The 19,476-nt window shown below is 40.4% G+C and overlaps 1 protein-coding gene across 1 annotated transcript in view; it reads left to right on the forward strand.

Annotated features, from left to right (window-relative positions):
- The window catches only part of LOC105506224 (cilia- and flagella-associated protein 54-like), a 51,122-nt gene that overhangs the window by 14,236 nt on the left and 17,410 nt on the right, over positions 1–19,476 (forward strand). The window contains exons 3-7 of the mRNA XM_011934296.1: positions 3,074–3,245; positions 8,429–8,487; positions 14,686–14,829; positions 17,678–17,791; positions 17,916–18,017. Coding sequence (XP_011789686.1) covers positions 3,074–3,245; positions 8,429–8,487; positions 14,686–14,829; positions 17,678–17,791; positions 17,916–18,017 — 591 coding nt within the window. The remainder of the gene's footprint in view (positions 1–3,073; positions 3,246–8,428; positions 8,488–14,685; positions 14,830–17,677; positions 17,792–17,915; positions 18,018–19,476) is intronic.

Raw genomic sequence — 19,476 nt, forward strand, 5'->3', positions numbered from 1 at the left:
TCCACCTCTCTGGGTATGTGGGTTACCATGATCTGATGATGCTGAATTTTGGAACCTGGATTTTGAGTATATGTAGGTATTACCACACACAGTGCCATAGTAAATATTCTCATCCTTGTGGTCATGATGGTCCCATCTCACATAGGCTCATTGTGAAGAGAATTAGCTGAAATAATGCACATACATTGTATAGTGCAGTGTCTGTCATATACTATGTTTTTGGAAAATGGAGCCAGTAGTAATGGTATAATTGTAATAATTAACATTGATACTATTAGGAATAGTATGAATATTACCTAACAATGATAAGCTAAATGATATTTTGGAATTTTAATCAAGTCCTCTTTTTATTTCAGGAATACAAACTGGCCCTTTTACAATGCTATGGAAGATATCTTCAGCAGTTCAATACCAATTTTGATGAGAATAAAGTGGATGTAACTCAATTCAAGGCTGCCTTTTTCCCAAAAGGCTTTAGAGATAAAACTGCTGGACTTACAGTAAGATGAAAGAGCAGCTGAAATAGCTACAATTTATGATTAGCTATGCAATATATCTTTTAGTTGATAACTTCTAAATGTCTTTTGTTGGCTTAGCATAGCATCTAGCTGTGTGCTATAAGTTGCTTAATAAATACTTTCAGTGCTGGATAAGAAAGTGAACTTACTAAGCTTTGTAAGGATGTTTGGAGATTAAGTCACTGCAGTCACTCATTCATGTAGCAGTTGTTATTTAATAGCTAATAATTGTAGAGTACTTTTAGTTTATAAAGTGCTTTGGAAAACAAATTTGATAAAGTAATTTTATGAGTACATACTATTATCCCTATTTTACAGAAGAGAAAAATAAAGCTTATCACATAGTATAAAAAGTGGCTCTTGAGATTAAACATAAATCTATTGATATAAAAATTTATACTTTTTTTCTAGTATATCAGTGTTTTGTTAATTACTACCATTGATTCATGGGTTGAACAGTTTTCATGTGCTAAATACTCTTCTAAATATATTGTATGAATTATCATCTTGCAGCCTCATTAAAGTCCTAAGAGGAGACTCTTTTACAGATTAGGAGATGGAAGTTTATTAGCCTGCTTAAAGCAGTGGGCAGGGTTGGTGTTTGAACCCTGATCAGTCTGACTCTAAATCTATGTTACTTCAAACTTGAGGACTATTCAAGGCCTTGGGAACAGTATGTGGTTAATAAGCAGAAACTGTCAAGGCATATTTAGGGGACAGTTGAACAGTTCAATTTGGCTGTACCATAGGTACATGAATGAGAATACTGGGCAATGTAAGTTGGCACCCCATTAGGGAAAAGGTCTCTCCTACTCCCCTTTTTGTAGCCTTGACCCCCCCCACCTTCTGCTTTTTGCTTTTCACACTTTGCTGGAATTAATGTCCCTCCCTCCCTCCCTCCCTCCCTCCCTCCCTCCCTCCCTTCCTTCCTTCCTTCCTTCCTTCCTTCCTTCCTTCTCTTTCTTTCCTTTCTTTCTTTCTTTGATGGAGTCTTGCTCTGTTGCCCAGGCTGGAGTGCAGTGGTATGATCTCGGCTCACTGCAACCTCTGCCTCACAGGTTCAAGCGATTCTCCTGCCTCAGCCTCCTGAGTAGCTGGGATTACAGGCGCCCACCACCATGCCCAGCTAATTTTTGTATTTTTAGTAGAGACAGGGTTTCACCATGTTGGTCAGGCTGGTCTCGAACTCCTGACCTCATGATCCGCCTGCCTTAGCCTCCCAAAGTGCTGGGATTACAGGTGTGAGCCACCATACCTGGCCAATTAATTTCTAAAGCAGAAATCTGTCTTTTTGTTCCACTACCCATTGACTTTGCCTTTTGGCTGAATTCCAAATTCCTTGGAATACATGGAATGGTCTCTATTTTTCTGAGCTTGGGTCACCCCTATAATAGCCTCACTATTTTTGTTTTGTTTTTTTTTTTTTTAGACAGAGGCTCACTCTGTTGCCCAAGTGGGAGTGTAGTGATGTAATCTTGGCTCACTGCAACCTCCACCTCCTGGGCCCAAGTGATTCTCCTGCTTCAACTTCCCAAGTAGCTGGGATTACAGGTGTGTACCACCATGCCCGGCAAATTTTTGTATTTTTAGTAGAGATGGGGTTTCTTCATGTTGACCAGGCTGATCTTGAACTCCTAACCTCAGGTGATCTGCCTGCCTCGGCTGGTCTTGAACTCCTAACCTCAGGTGATCTGCCTGCCTCGGCCTCGCTTCTTTATTTTAAACTGTCTCATCCAACCTTACAAAATACTTCCAATTCAGTGACCACAGCAGTCTTTTCAATGCTGCTTGAGCCTGGAGGCATGAGCCTGTAACTGTTTTCTCTCCTCTAAGAGCAGCGTCCGTTTCTTCCTCCTCCTAGAGTCCCTGTTGCCTAGCAGAGTGTGGCTAATAGAGGTGCTCAAGAAACGTTTGTTGGGTGAATTGTGTAAATGGTTATAATCACATCTGATTTAATAAATAAGTTAAAATGCCACTGGGTGAGCTTATAACAATTGATTCAATTCTGTATTTTTGGTAATAGGATTTCTTTTTTCTTTTTGAATTTCTTTTGACTAAGGAAAGCTAGTCTTAACTGGATGGATGTTTTAAAGAAACCTATCTATCATGTTTTTTTCTCCACTATTAAATTAATTATTCATAATTGTTTCCATTTTAGATTTTTACATTCTGAGAAATGCTTTCCTAAGTTATTTCTATTTCTATTTCTTTTTTCTTTTTCTTTCTTTCTTTTTTTTTTTTTTTTTTGAGATGGAGTTTCACTCTTGTCACCCAGGCTGGAATGCAGTGGCATGATCTTGGCTCACTGCAACCTCTGCCTCCCAGATTCAAATGATTCTCCTGCCTCAGCCTCCTAAGTAGCTAGGATTACAAGCATGTGCCACCACGCTCAGCTAATTTTTGTATTTTTAGTAGAGACAGGATTTCACCATGTTGGCCAGGCTGGTCTCGAACTCCTGACCTCAGGTGATTCGCCTCCCTATGTGCTGGGATTACAGGCATGAGCTACTGTTCCTGGTCAGTTATTTCTATTTCTATTATCCCGTGTGTTTCAGTTTCATGCTTTGAGTGGCAAAAATATGTGCAACTACCAGCTGGTCTGCGACAGTGATGAAAACCTGCAGAATAAAGAATCTGTGGTCCAGTGTCTGCATATCTTGTCATCCTTAAGGCTCATCATGCAGGTGGCTCTGCCACAGGAGCATCTTTGCTGGATTATCTTCAATGGTATATGCTGATGTATTTTATTTTCCATTGTGTCTTTCAGAAAGTTACTTCAGTGCTAAGTTTGACAGTAGCTTGAGTACCTTGTGATTTAAAACATATGCATTTCATAATAGGATGATTGTATTTTTTTTCAACATTTGTATGATATGTTTGTCCTTGTAAATTGGGATGGATAAAGCATGTCTTTAGGTTTTCACTGGGGAAAGGGTCAGAGACTGTGGGAATAATCACTGTTGGGTGTTCAAAAAGCAGAGTTAATGAGTAAATATAGATGGGGAAAGGTCAGAGAACCAGTGCAGGTTAGATTGCTTCTAAGCATCACCCATTTACTGGCCCTGTCCTCAAACAACTTGGCTTTAGGTTTCTACAAAGTGACCTTCTCCTCCTACTTGATTTTGAGTGAGAAGCGCTGAGGAACACACACACACACACGCAAATTATGTGTATGTCCGAAGAAATGAATCTCAGCTAGAAAATGTAATACTTGCTTTTCTCTATTTTAAAGTTGCAACTTACTGTATTGTCCTCTGGATAATATATTTTTAAAAGGAAAATAATAATGACAGTGTGTTCGATATGCATAAGCCAGGATCAAATAACTTCAAGGAAACATACTGAATTTTCCCTCATCCATGGCAACTGAAAGTATATTTTCTAGTCTTTTCCTTTCTCACCCACCCCCAAATCATGTTTTGACATTTTGATTGAAATCAGACTTTACATTTGCTGCCAGAGATGAGGCCAACTTTGATGAGATTTTTTCAGTCCAGTGATTATTAAGCTTGTGTCTGATCATCCTCCAGAGATTCGATGTTACCTGTACCACCACTGCCATCTCTCACACATCTTGGCAGGGACAGAGAAGGAGCAGCAATTCTGTGTTAGGCCCAGTGGTTGAGCCCTATGGTCAGCCCTTGTTTGAGTGGTGGAAATGAACATGATTCCCTGTCTTTACCCCTTTTAAGATCACAACCCAAACACAGTCTTTTTTTATTTTTTATTTTTTTGTCATAGACAGGGTCTCACTTTCTCACCCAGAGTGGAGTGCAGTGTGGCACAATCACTGCAGCCTTGAGCCTTGAACTCCTGGTCTCAAGCCGTTCTGCATCAGCCTTCCAAAGCACTGGAATTACATTTCTCTCAACAGTCTTTTTTTTTTTTTTTTTTTGAGATAGAGTCTCATTGTGTTGCTCAGACTGGAGTGCAGTGGCATGATCTTGGCTCACTGCAACCTCCACCTCCCAGGTTCAAGTGATTCTCCTGCCTCAGCCTCCCGAGTAGCTGGGATGACAGGCACGCACCACCACACCTGGCTAATTTTTGTATTTTTAGTAGAGACGGATTTTTACCGTGGTAGCCAGGCTGGTCTTGAACTCCTGGCCTTAGGCAATCCGCCCACCTCCGCCTCCTGAAGTGCTGGAATTACAGGCGTGAGCCACCATACCCGGCCTCTCTCAATAGTCTTAAAAAAAAAAAAGATTATTTCTGTATCCTTGATACCCTTTTCTTGGTATGTGCTTTTGTCTTTTTCTCTTTTTTAATACACATAGCATTGTGCTCTAGATTTTATTGTTTCCTATTTTTTTTCCTGCTGAATATTGTGGTTTTAGAATCTAGCTAAGTTCCTGTATGTAAATCTAATTCATTAATTCAGCCTGCTGAATTATATTCCAGATATCCATACAGGCCTGGCAATGAGCACCTGGTTTGCCTGACCTCTCTAACTGCACAAATAATTCTGCAATGAATATCCTTACACATGTCCTTTTATAGACCTGTGTGAGAGTTTTCTGGGATCTGTGCCCAGGAGTGGAATTACTGGGTTCTGGGAGATACACATACTTAGTTTCAGTAACTACTCTCCCTGTTTTAATTTATTCATGTAAAGCTTACTGAATACCTACCATATGCTAGGCATTGTTCTAGGTGCTAGGGACACAGGAGTGGACAATAGACAAAATCCATTCTCATGCTGACTTCCATTGCAGGGAGATGCTAAACAAATCAAAACTGAATTGTGTCAGATGGTGACGAGTGCTATGGAGAAAAGTCAAAGCCAGAAGGGGACAGAGAGAGCAGGGGCTGGGCTGCTGAGATGACTGGGGAACAAAGACCTGAAGGAGTTTGGATAGTGAAGTTTCTGGGTGTTTGGTGGAAGGGCATTCCAGCTGGGGGATCAACAAGTGCAAAGACCCTGAAGTTTTGACAATTTGGAATCTAAGTAGTCAAAACTATGTTTGACTGAAAAGGCCAAATGTGCCTTGATAACTTATCAAAATACGTTTGACCTTTTCAGTTAGACATTTACTGTATTTACTTTTAATTGACTGTTATACACACACACACCCTTGGTTTCTTCAAATATTTAACCAATCTTGGTTTTTAAATAAAACTTTAGGCTGGGCACGGTGGCTCACACCTGTAATCCTAGCACTTTGAGAGGCCAAGGCAGGCGGATCACCTGAGGTCAGGAGTTCAAGACCAGCCTGGATAACATGGCGAAACTGGATCTCTACTAAAAATGCAAAAATTAGCTGGATGTAGTGGTGCATGCCTATAATCCCAGTTACTCGGGAGGCTGAGGCAGGAGATTTGCTTGAACCTGGGAGGCGGAGGTTGCAGTGAGCCAAGATCATGCCACTGCACTCCAGCTTGGGTGACAGAGCAAGACTCCATCTCAAAAAGGAACAAAGCCAAACAAACTTCCAGAAATACCCTGAGATCATAAAGATTCAGTCTGTGTTCCATCTGATACCATTTACTCTCTGAGTCTGGCTTTTGCAGCAGGAATTTGTGAGCCATGCCAAGATCTTGAACTGTCAGAGAACTCAGTTACAATTAGAACCTTTTAGGGCTGGAAAGGTTAAAGGCACCTTTTTGAAATACAGAAGGCCCTTGTCATTCTTGAGGGCAGTCTCCTGAGGCCTTCCTGAGTTCCCCAGTTCCCTGTTACTGGTATGTTTATATAGGCTCCTGGCTTACATCCTCATCACGTTTTGTGGACAGGCACGTGTTTCCTGTGCATATTTTTACTTGGTGACTGTTTTTTTTTTCCTACAAAGAAACACTTATACAATTTTATTTTTAAAGATGAAGAGTAGAGGCCAGGAATGGTGGCTCATGCCTCTCATCCCAGCACTTTGGGAAGCCAGATCACTTGAGGTCAGGAGTTTGAGGCCAGCCTGGCCAACATGGCCAGACCCTGTCTCTACTAAAAATACAAAAATTAGCTGAGCATGGTGGCAAGTGCCTGTAATCCCAGCTACTCGAGAGCCTGAGGCACGGGAATCGCTTGAACCCAAGAGGTGGAGGTTGCGGTAAGCCAAGATTGTACCACTTGGTGACGGAGCGAGACTCTATCTCAAAAAAAAAAAAAAAAAAAGACAGAAATGAAAAAGATGAAGAGTAGAGGTCCAAAGCCTCGTTGAGATAAGTCTGCTGAGCTCGAGTTGTTATTAGTCGAGTGGTTTCTTCCCCAGTGGATCTTCAGTGGAATGAATAACTGCAGGTGCTGGGGGTAGTCACATGAATAATGCTGAGTCCCTGAGTATTAAGGACCAATTTGCATTCTCTATGAAATTTAGGGTACTATACATTTAAGTTTAAAGTTTGTTCAATTTGGGGGGGTCACTGATTTGTGTAATTGATGTTTATGATGCTTACAGTTGTGTTTTAATCAAGTGATAGATGTTTTGGTGCAGTTGTCATTTTCTCACAAACTTTTTATTTATTCATTTTTTTGAGATGGAGATTCGCTCTGTCACACAGGCTGGAGTGCGGTGGCGCAATCTTGGCTCACTGCAACCTCTGTCACCTGGGCTTAGGTGATTCTCCTGCCTCGGTCTCCTGAGTAGCTGGGATTACAGGTGCACACCATCATGCCTAGCTAATTTTGTATTTTTAGTAGAGATGGGTTTTCTCCACATTGGCCAGGCTGGTCTCGAATTCCTGACCTCAGGTGTTTTGCCCGCCTTGGCCTCCCAAAGTGCTGGGATTACAGGTGTGAGCCGTCATGCCCGGCCATCAGAAACTTTTAAAGTTTAAACCTGAACATAGAATTTGTAACTGTTGAACTTTTATGGTTACAAATATTAGATACTTTATAGAAAATATTTAGACTCCTGTTATAATTACATGCCTTTTAAAAGCATGTTACCATCTTTTGGTTATGTTTATAGCTTGATAAACTGCTTGTATACAGAGAGAAGTATGGTGATGTTCCCCACTCCTCTCTTCAACCCTCCCTCCAGCCTTCTATCCTCTTTTAATTAATGGTCTGACGAAAAAGCATACTTGAATAACCTTACTTAGGTGTTGGAAATGCTGTTTTTCACTAGAATGCTTATAGGACACACCATAATAATGGGAAAAATGTTATATGAGTCCAAGAGTGAATATAATGTGACCTGTTATGCATTGCAATTTTTAAATTATTATGAGTTTCTTTGTTGAGTATTTTGCCATGCTGATTAAATATGTATTCTGATCTTATTTGGAGATAAATCTTTAGTTTTTCAACCATAAGGAAACCATGGGAACCAATAATATGTATATTTTTGAGATGGAGTCTTGCTCTGTCACCCAGGCTAGAGTGCCGTGGCACGATCTCGGCTCATTCTAATCTCCACCTCTCAGGTTCAAGCAATTTTTCTACTTCAGCCTCCCGAGTAGCTGAGACTACAGGTGCGTGCCACCACCTCTGGCTAATTTTTGTATTATTAGTAGAAATGGGGTTTCACCATATTGGCCCAGCTGGCCTTGAACTCCTGACCTCGTGATCTGCCTGCCTCAGGCTCCCAAAGTGCTGGGATTACAGGCATAGCCACTGCACCCAGCTGGGAACCATTAATATTTTATATGAATTAATGAAAGCACAAGGTACATAAATTATGCCACTAGAATTATTCTTTTGTTCATTATACTTCAAAACTTAAATTGCCTCGAAAATGAGACTAAAAGATTCTTGTGTCAACATATTTAAAATATGGCCATATTAATTATTTTAATGATTTTGTTTACAAGTTACACGAAAAATTATGATGAGTATGACTCTGTATACCATTATCAGACTTTCTCATGAGATCACTTGTTTTGGGAACTACAGACTTGAACCACAGAAATTGGAATATAAAATTTCTATCATTTGACTGTACAACATGTTAACAATCGTTTTCTCCATCCAGGTACCATTTATATTTACACCATTTGCAGAAAACTGATGGCCATAGGTCAGTCTTCCAAGGTATGAAGTGTACTGACCAAATATTTTCCCCTCTATTTCCTGTTTTATTTTTCTTAAGGCTTTCATTACGCAGTATATTGAATGTTAAACAAAGAATATTTGGAGAATTATATAATATAAAATTTAGTAAATATATATTATATAGCATTATTATTCTTAGTTTTGCTTTAATAGGGATCATATGTTAAAATATAGATGATAAAATGTTAGTGAAAAGAAAGGAAATTCCTGAAGATGTTAGTATTCTCTGTGTCTCAGATAGTCGTACTTGTCACACTTGATAGTGAACATCCATCTGGTTAGTATAGCTTTAGGTAGGGTGACCACCCATCCTGGCTTGCCCAGCAAAGTCCTGGTTTATGCCTGTTGTCCTGTTAGTAATTATCAGTAGTGCCCACTTTTCTAGCAAAAGTGGCCTGGGCCGGGTGGAGTAGCTTACACCTGTAATCCTAGCACTTTGGGAGACCTAGACAGGCAGATCACTTGAGGCCAGGAGTTAGAGACCAGCTTGACCAACATTGCAAAACCCCGTCTTTACAAAAAATGCAAAAATTAGCTGGACCTGGTGGCACATACCTGTAGTCCCAGCTTCTTGGGAGGCTGAGGTGGGAAGATTGCTTGAGCCTGGGAGGCAGAGGTTGCAGAGAGCCGAGATCATGCCACTTTGCACTCTAGCCTGAGTGACGGAACAAGACTCTGTCTCAAATAAAATAAAATAGAAAATTTAAAAAAGGTGTCCTGGTTTGGATGATAAACTATGGTGACCCCCTTTATGTCATGATATGAAGCTTGGATTTTATTCTGCTTGAAGTGCTTTCACTTCTGGCCTGCATGCTAATCGGGTGAATGCACACTTAAACTCTAACCCAGCTGCATGACGAAGGCAAGGAGACTTTATTTTATAATAAGATTCTTACCAGTACTCACTGCTCAGTGTTAGCTTGAGGAAGTTGCTGACACTTCTATTGACTTCCCTACAATGTTGGTAGCGTTTTTGTCCGCGGGAGACATATTTATTCCCTGTATTAATTTTCCAGTTATTGGAATGTAGGCCAAGAAGGGCGAACATACTCCCGTTGAGACCCAGCTTGAGTTGTTGCTGGCATCTGAAACATGACTACTTTTTTTCTTTATTCCATGCAGAACCTTACCCTGAATATTCTAACACTCAGGAGAGATACGTTTTTTCTTATTCCCTCAAAGCATAGCCAAGTATCTTAAAAGTTGACAACATTTGAAAAATAAAAATGGAAGTAAAGAAATTTGCATGCTCAATGGATAACATTAATTATGTGTTCTGTCTCTGTTTTGCTTCTCAAATTAAAAAACTCTATGACAGACAGTGACTTGAAGCTCTGTGCCAGCTTTCTGAGTGTGAATTAAATTGAGGGGGGACTATCCCAGGTCTAATGTAAACTTGGCCTACAGACTATTGCAATGATGCTACATTCAGTTCCACATGATTTCCTAAAGAGAATTTGCATACTGTGGTTGCTCTTGGTGTAACAACAACAAACACGGCTTCACAGGACCATCATAGTTTGGTCTGCTGCAGTGCTTGCTGCCAATGCTTTGAAGGGCAGAGATGTCTGTGCCAACATTTGACTGTTAGTGTTTGTGCTTGTTAATGCTGAGAGAATTTTAAAGTGACAGTCATCTTAAAATAATTTCTTATTCATAACCTTTGTAAGACATTTCCTCTCTGCCTCATATACCATGAGTTTGTCTCTGGTAAAATAAGGATAGTTGAGTATTTTGTCATGCTGATTAAATATGTATTCTAATCTTATTAGGAGATGAATCTTCAGTTTTTCAACCATAAGGAAACCATGGGAACCAATAATATTTTATATGAATTAATAAAAGCACAGGGTACATAAATTATGCCGCTAAAATTATTCTTTTGTTAATTATATTTCAAAACTTAAATTGCCTATAAAATGAGACTAAAATGAGTATAGTTCTTTTTTTTCTTTTTTTTGAGACTGAGTCTTGCTCTGTCGCCCAGGCTAGGTACAGTGGCACCATCTTAGCTCACTGCAACATCTGCCTCCTGGGTTCAAGTGATTCTCCTGCCTCAGCCCCGTGAGTAGCTGAGATTACAGGCACCCACGACCATGCCCGGCTAATTTTTTGTATTTTTAGTAGAGATGGAGTTTCATCATATTGGCTAGGCTGGTCTCGAACCCCTGACCTCCAGTGATCTGCCCGCCTTGAGCCTCCCAAAGTGCTGGGATTACAGGCGTGAGCCATGGCTTCTAGCCCAAATTGAGTATAGTTCTGTGGTGCCAGTCTTGTGAGATGGGAATGGGAGGTGAGGGATGCAATAATTTTGGGGTGGTAGGTGGTTGTACATTTGGCACTTGAAGATCTGAATGACATTCTTTCTGTTTGTTCAATATAGTATGTTTCAAGGAAATTAATAATTTTCACCAGTAATTCCCAAACCCCCAGATGGTAAATTGATTCCTGAGCTGAGGCTAAAAATGGATTTGATGGGTCCATTTAATGGAGACAAGTCCTTGGAGGTCCCACCGTGCGTGAGATGTCCTGGGTCTGAGGGATTTGAATTCTGTAGTGACTTCAGAGTTCAAGTATGTTATAGCATAAGACGGAAGGAGAAATAGACCTGGGCTCCTCACACTGTCTAAACTCCCGTTTATATAGGATCTAGGCATGATGGCTAGGCATGATGGCTAGCTTTTGTTATTTATTTATTTATTTATTTTTTTGAGACGGAGTCTCGCTCTGTCGCCCAGGCTGGAGTGCAGTGGCCGGATCTCAGCTCACTGCAAGCTCCGCCTCCCGGGTTCACGCCATTCTCCTGCCTCAGCCTCCCGAGTAGCTGGGACTACAGGCGCCCGCCACCTCGCCCGGCTAGTTTTTTGTATTTTTTAGTAGAGACGGGGTTTCACCGTGTTAGCCAGGGTGGTCTCGATCTCCTGACCTCGTGATCCGCCCGTCTCGGCCTCCCAAAGTGCTGGGATTACAGGCTTGAGCCACCGCGCCCGGCCGCTTTTGTTATTCTTATTGAATCTGTAGTGTGTGCTAGGTCCTGTGAAAGACTTATGAGGTGGGCAGGAGCATCATCATCATTAGTGTTGATTGAATGAATCTGCGGTCATAAAGCATGCTTGTAAGCACTTTTATTTATCCTCACATGTAATCTTCACAGCACCACTTTGAGAAAACTGCTGTTATTACCTCTCTCTCTCTCTCTATATATATTTTTGAGACAGAGTCTTGCTCTGTCATCCAGGCTGGAGTGCAGTGGTGCGGTCCTGGCTCCCTGAAAGCTCCGCCTCCCAGGTTCACGCCATTCTCCTGCCTCAGCCTCCCCAGTACCTGGAACTACAAGCGCCCGCCTCCACGCCCGGCTAATTTTTTTGTATTTTTAGTAGAGACGGGGTTTCACTGTGTTAGCCAGGATGGTCTCGATCTCCTGACCTCGTGTTCCACCCGCCTCAGCCTCCCAAAGTGCTGGGATTACAGGTGTGAGCCTCCGCGCCCGGCCATTACCTCTATCTTATGGAATAGATAAGCAAGCTGAGGCTGGGAAAAGTGACTTTGCTGAGGGTCACACATCTAGTCAGAGATGTACTGCGACCAGGGGCAATGTCACCCTGTACCGTTAGAATAATGCACGTCTGTTGACTAAATGGAATCCCATCATGACCCATTCTATTTTGGTTTACTTACTCAAATGAAGAAGCTGCAGAGAAGGAGTTGATATTTTCTGATATAACCCTGTCTTCCTAAAGACATCCTGAAAGCGAGAACTAACCAGGGGCTCTTCCCTAGTGCTGCAGCAGGTCCCCAGCATAAGCTTAGGGAATAGAGGATGGTCAGACTTCTGAAACCTCTTTCCCTGAGGACATGCGACCATTTTGCTTTTGTTTATGGAGTAGTTTCTTTGATGGCATTTAAAACTGTAGTATAGTACTCAGCAAACATTAAAGAATACATCTAGAATCTGTTCATTCTAAGAAACGATTGATTTCTGTTTCATTTTACTATGAAACTGAAGTAGTTTGACAGTGTATGTGGCTTGAACAGTTACTGTCAAATTATTTCACATACCATTACATAAATTTTAAGTCCTAACTTTGAAATTGCTTGTCATTTTCTTTAAATGGCGTAAGCTGATATAAATGAGGCTGCAGCGCCATCCTGTGGCTGAGCTGATTAATCGTGTGTATGTTTCCTACTGAACACCTACAACATGCTCTTACTGGGACCATGTTTTGGATATGGATATCATTTGACTTTTCAAAGTTTTTTTTTTTTTTCCATGAAGAGAATAGTCCTGATGTATCCTTTTAATTTTTTTTAATTAATAGAAACAATTATTTGTAGCTTTTAAGGGTAAGAAAAAATGCTACAAATTGAGTCATATTTTGAAAATGGCTTTTCCTGTTTAAACTTGAAAGATAGTTTTTCATAACCCTGTGTAGTTTATGGTGAGCTTCTCCCCTTTGTCAAGGCTTCTCTGTGTAGTGGAAAGAACACTGCACTTGGGAGTTCAAAGATCTGAGTTTCAGCCCCAGCTCTTTTGCTTAAGAATGAGTTTGGCCTCATGGAGTCAAGCTAGATTACTTTTAAGATCCCTTCTGGCACAAAAAACTTTGATTTTCCATAAACAAATCAAATGCAATGTGAACAATTGTTAACTGAAGCTATTTTTATTTTGAAATGTGACATTTCTAATACCAGGAGTCCTGAAGGATTTTAGAAAGATGTGAATTTAAAGGGGAAATTTAGGCATGGCTTAATCATATACCACCCAACCCAAACCACAACAATCCAAATGCAAAAATCTGAAATAGAGATTGTTAGGGAGCAGCAAATGTGAGAAAAATTCAAGGGTTTTTGGTGATATGATTAATTTCATATCAGTTCACAAAGTTCACAACAATGACAATGACGGCAACAACAAAAACAGCAAAGAATCAACCTCAGTCTAATTTAGAAGAGGTACAGTGTCCCCAGCCAGGGACTGAGAGTGTTCACTGTGCTGTGGTCTAGCCGTACACCCTGAAAGGATGCTGGCAACCTGAGGCAAAGCCACAGAAGGCTAATCATGGTGGAGAAGGGCAGTGCAGTTCCGTGAGGGATGGAAGTACTTGGGGATATTTACCCTGGATGAGAGAGCCGAGGGAGAGGGCAGGCTGCATAAGTGTTTTTAGATTTCTGGATGGCTGTAATTTAGAAGTGAGTTTTGGACTGCTTTGTGTTGTTCTGGAAGGCATGATGAAGACCAATGCACTGGAGGTATATATCAAGGTGGATTTTATTTTAGATTGTGGAAGTATTTTCCTAGCATGTCATGTACATTATCTCTTTCTCCGTAACAACACTATTGTGATGTGAAAAAATACCCATTTTACAGATGAGAAAATTGAGCCCTAAAGAGGTAAAATGATCCAGTCACTAGGTGGTAAAACTGGGACTGAAATCCCGGTTTATTTAATTCTAATCTTGGACCGTTTCTACTAAGCATCGCAGGCCCCAGGCTGTAAGCCTTTTTCATTTTCCTTACCTCCTATACCAGCTAATCTTCAGAATAATATACTGGTTCCACGCTAACAAATAACAGTTGTATCATTGGAGTTAATTCCTGGACTACTGTTGACATGATAAATACTAATAAAAATGAGCAGAGAAGCTTGTAAGAAGACAAGATAGGCCGGGTGCAGTGGCTCATGCCTGTAATTCCAGCACTTTGGGAGGCCTAGGCAGGTGGATCACTTGAGGTGAGGAGTTCAAGACCAGAGTGCTCAACATGATAAAACCTCCTCTCTACTAAAATGGAAAATTAGCCAGGTGTGGTGGTGCACACCTGTAGTTCCAGTTACTTAGGAGGCTGAGGCATGAGAATCAATTGAACCCAGGAGGCGGAGGTTGCAGTAAGCTGCAATTGTGCCATTACACCAGCCTGGGTGACAGAGCAAGACTCTCTAAAAACAAACAAACAAAAAGACATTTTAGAATGTCTTCCAAAATGGCTTGAAATTTTGAGTTCTTTAAATTATCTTTTACTTTTTAAATTCTTGTTTCTTCTTGACATGTTATTTATGGTATTTTTGGTTTAAGTAATCAGCAACTTGTGCTCACAACTTAGAATTTGATTATATTTAATACAATTATCATTATTAGCTTAAAATGAAAACAAATTCAATGGTGCCCTTTATTTTGCAGGCCTTAGAGTATCTCCTGTGGGCCAGCATGTGTATGGAGTCCTTGGTCCCACTCCTGTCACTCAGGTACTTGACATGGCGCACTACTCTCTACACAGCTGTTTGCCAGTGCTGCTATGACTGCCAAGCCGGAATTCATGGAGAGGTATGCTGCTTTTTAACTCTGAGGAGTCGAATTTTTTTTTTGAGATGGAATCTCGCTCTGTTGCCCAGGCTGGAGTGCAATGGCGTGATCTTGGCTCACTGCAATGTCTGCCTCCCATGTTCAAGTGATTCTTCTGCTCAGCCTCCTGAGTAGCTGAAATTACAGGCATGCGCCACCCATGCCCAGCTAATTTTTGTATTTTTAGTAGAGACAGGGTTTTTCCACGTTGGCCAGGCTGATCTGCCTGCCTTGGCTTCTCATAATTACAGGTGTGAGCCACCATGCCCAGGCCCAATATTTTAAAATAGAGCGTATCCAGCATTTTCTTCCTTAGATGTCTGCAAGGGGAAAAACAAAACCCAACCAAAGAATTGAAATGAAGCAAAGACAAAAGTTCAAGGCTTTATTTGCACAAATTTGTTTGGCTTTTCCATTCTGTTTCTCTCGCCCTCCTTTCTGGTCTCTCTTTTATTGTCTATTCACTTTCACCTTCTTTGCTCCATTTCTGAGTAAGATTTTTGGAATTTTTTAAATTTTTTTATTTTTAAATGACAAATAATAATTGTATATACTTAGGAGGTACAATGTGATGTTTTGTTGAATGTATACACTGTGGAATGATTATATTAAGCTAATTAACATATTCATCATCTCACATGCCTTTTTCTTGTAGTGAGAACACTTAAAATCTATTCATTAGCAGTTTTGAAATATGCAATACGTTGTTGTTAACTGTGATCACCATGCTGTGTAATAGATCTCAAAAATTTCTGTCTGCTCTCTTTCCATCCTCATTTTGCTCTTGGACACAAGCCGCCTTCCCTCCTCGTTTAGTTTTGTGTTCCTTTTCACTTGGTACACTCTTGTCTTGCTTTTCTCTGCTAACCACCATTTAATACACTTTCTTTTCTTTTGTTTTCTTTCTTTCTTTTTTAAGACAGAGTCTTGCTCTGTTGCCCAGGCTGGAGTATGGTGATCTGATCACAGCTCACTGCAGTCTTAGTCTCTGGAGTAGCTGGGACTGCAGATACACACCACTATGCCCAGCTAATTGAATACACCTTCTAACGACCATTTAATACACTCTATTTTTTTTTGTTTTCCTTCTTTCATATCTTTTTGATTGAGTACTTGAAATATAACTTAACTTCAGGCTGGGCATGGTGGCTCATGCCTGTAATCCCAGCACTTTGGAAGGCTAAGGCGGGTGGATCATCTGAGGTCAGGAGTTCAAGACCAGCTTGGCCAACATGGCAAAACCTTGTCTCTACTAAAAATACAAAAATTAGTCAGGCATGGTGGTGTGTGCCTGTAGTCCCAGCTACTCAAGAGGCTGAGGCAGGAACCCGGGAGGCTGAAGTTGCAGTGAGCTGAGATCGCACCATTGCATTCCAGCCTGGGCAACAAGAGTGAAACTCCATCCCCCCCAAAATTATATACATATATATATATATAATTTATATATATATATATGTGTGTGTGTATATATATATAATTTATATATATATATGTGTGTGTGTATATATATATAATTTATATATATATATATGTGTGTGTGTATATATATATATACTCCAGAGCTTCTATTGGCCTGTAGAGTGCCCCGGTGTAAATCTGAAAAAGGCACCTTCTCTACATTACATGATACCTGGCTTGGTCAGTGGATGGGGCCTTGGTGAGAATGAGAAATAAGCACCCCTTCCTTTGGGCCAACATGTTCCTGCAGGAGGGTACATGGTTTGGTATATGGGGCGTAAGCTGGACTTCTGCTCTAGTCAACCTCTTTGGCTGGAAGTCTTGTGTAGGACTGCCTTCATGGCTGTGCACATGCCTGTTCATATCTTGTTAACATCTGGCCAATTCACAGTTCCATTTAGTTTTTCCTGCCTGAACTAATTCTGAAGGTTTGATTCTGGTGGCACATAGGCAGAGGAACAGCCTAATTCAACCTTCACGGGTTATGTGTAGCTCAAGATAGATTCCAGAAAGACAACTCATTATATATATATATAGTTAACTTCAGTGTACTAGTGGTGGCATATTTTGTTCTGTAGCTATTAAGATTATTAGGGAATGAAACTTTTATAGTGTTTTGGCCATTTGATCCCATTTGGGATTTTTCTTTATTGGAAAATGTAACCCTTCATATATGTTAATATTGTGGTTGGTCTAGAAGCATCTTCGTTAAAAATTACAAATGGTGAATGAAATATTTCAAAGAGATGGTGAAATAAGGGACATGAACTCTTGTTATTGAGTTCTTAATAACTCCCTTGAACTCATTTGTTATCTCTAGAGGATTATAATAATGGTGATATGATTAAATAAGAAAGCCTCCCTTCTTCCTTCCTTCAGATACTTATTAAACACAGTATGCTGCGTACTGGAGACACAAAAATGAGTAAGATCCTTTCAGGAAGTCACAGTTTGGTGGTCAATGTGAACAGTTAGGTAGATAATACAGCATGTCATGATAGGAAGGTTAGGATTTGAGAAGAGCAACTGAGGACGCGCATGCATATGTGTGTGTGTGTGTGTGTGTGTGCACATGAGGACATGCAGTGCCAAATGCTGAGAAGCGATAGTCTGTATGGACCTACTGTTTCAGTCATATTTCAGCTTTCCTTTTTAAAATTTCATAATTCATAAAGTTACCTTATCTCACTGTTTATTGGAGAGTTTAATGGTTCTTAAAGAAAATGATAGACTAGATAAAAGGAGTCAGCATTAACTTAGAGCTTAATTCACAGATTAAATCAAATGCCTAGGAGAACAAAACATATTGTCTTTATACATTTTAATCACTATATTCTGATTTATGAATTAAATTTATTTTAATCGCATGTAGGCATTTGCTCGGCGTGCTTTGGCTAAAATTGATGAGTTAAGGCAACTGGAGTTAATGAGTTCCTCAAAATCCCAGGAAGAATCGCAAAGATATTTTAGAGAGGCCACAATAAAGGTATAAAAATTCCATGAAATAAAAGAAATTTACCACACTTCTACAGCTGATTAAATACTTAATATTAGTAGTTGGGAAGTACATCTCATTGTTATTTCATGTATAATTCTGCTTTTTGAGGCAGATGGCAGTGATGATCTTCAAAAGAGGAGTCTTTGAATCTAGAAGAAAAAACAAAGCTATCTTTAGACCCAAGATAAGAATTAACCTAAGGGAAGTACAAACTGTAAGTCTAAACATATCTTCTCTCTTTAAGACTCTTTTTGCAGTGTATTTGTATTATGCTCTGATATCTTTCAAGCCTAGTCACTCATTAAATTCTGCCCCCAGTTCTCTGCCTCAATGGGTAAATAGAGAAAAGAGTGTTTTTCTAGTTTGCACATAGCCTCACTTCATCTCTTTCTCAAAGCTTTTGTGTCTTAGCACAATCCCAGTTTTGCAACCTTAAAGGACAAGAGGCTGAAGAGGAGCCAGTGAAAGATTTCAATGAACCGGCTCTTGCGAATGAATAGGCCTCTGAGTGGTTCTGCGCATGCCTTTGTCTCTGACCCCTTAGGGTGAGCTGAGCAGGCGAGCAGGCTTTGAGACTGCAGAGAAGATGGAGGCACCTTTTCTCATCAGCCTTAGGTTTTACCCTTGGGAATGTTCAGGAGCTAGGTTATCCAGTAGCAACAAACAACCCCCGTACCTCAGGTGGCTTAAAACAATTTATTGTCTACTGGAGTCATATGTTATTTTAGTTATCAAGGGCTCTGCCTTACGAAAGCTGCTCAGGGCCAGGCTGAAGAGCAGCCTTTGTTTCAAACATTGCTAGTCATTTGGCCAGAGGGGATAAAAGAGAGCTCTGGGGAACCTTGCACATCTAGTGATGCTCAGCATAGAAGTGACATGAGTCTGTTCTTCTCATATGTCGTAACCAGCCACACAGCCTTTCCCAACCACAAGCAAACACTAGTAAAGATGATCATAGGTCAGGGAGTAGGCAACGTCAGGCCTGTGGGGCCCTCAGCCCTTTTTCTTCCCCTTGTCTTTTTTTTCTTCTTCTTCCCTTTGCCTTCCTGACTTAATATCCCCCAGGGCCCAGTTCTATATTGTTTTGAAGCTCTCCCTAACTGTTCTAGATGGATATATACCCTCTTCTGCGAGCTTCCATGTAGGCATTGAAAATGAATCTATGGTGAAGGAGATGAGCAGTTTCTTACAGAAGAGGTGTATCAAATCTCAGAACCTGGAAAGGATTTGGGAAATTATCTGGTTCAGTCATTTTATATTACAGATGGGAAAATAAAGCCTGCAGTATTTAAATGACTGGCTCAAGATCACAAAGGCAGCCGCTGGCAGAACCAGAACCAACACCTGCATCTCTTAAGTCCAGTGCTCGGCTGCTACTCCAATCACTGCTACTCTCTTTCCTCATTTCTTCTTAACACATTTATGAGTAATCCTTTTTCTTTCTTTTAAATGAATTATTATATTTAAATACAAATGGTTTTTGGACATGGTACCTTTCCACTGCTACTTAGTGTGACAATATTGACTACTGAGCCCACAGGTACATTTTATACATCCCTTTTAAGATGTATCCCTTACTTTGGTACCAGTACCATGCTGTTTTGGTTACTGTAGCCTTGTAGTATAGTTTGAAGTCAGGTAGCGTGACGCCTCCAGCTTTGTCCTTTTGACTT

Source organism: Colobus angolensis, unplaced genomic scaffold (assembly GCF_000951035.1).
Source record: "Colobus angolensis palliatus isolate OR3802 unplaced genomic scaffold, Cang.pa_1.0 Scaffold10, whole genome shotgun sequence".
Classification (NCBI taxonomy): Eukaryota; Metazoa; Chordata; class Mammalia; order Primates; family Cercopithecidae; genus Colobus; species Colobus angolensis.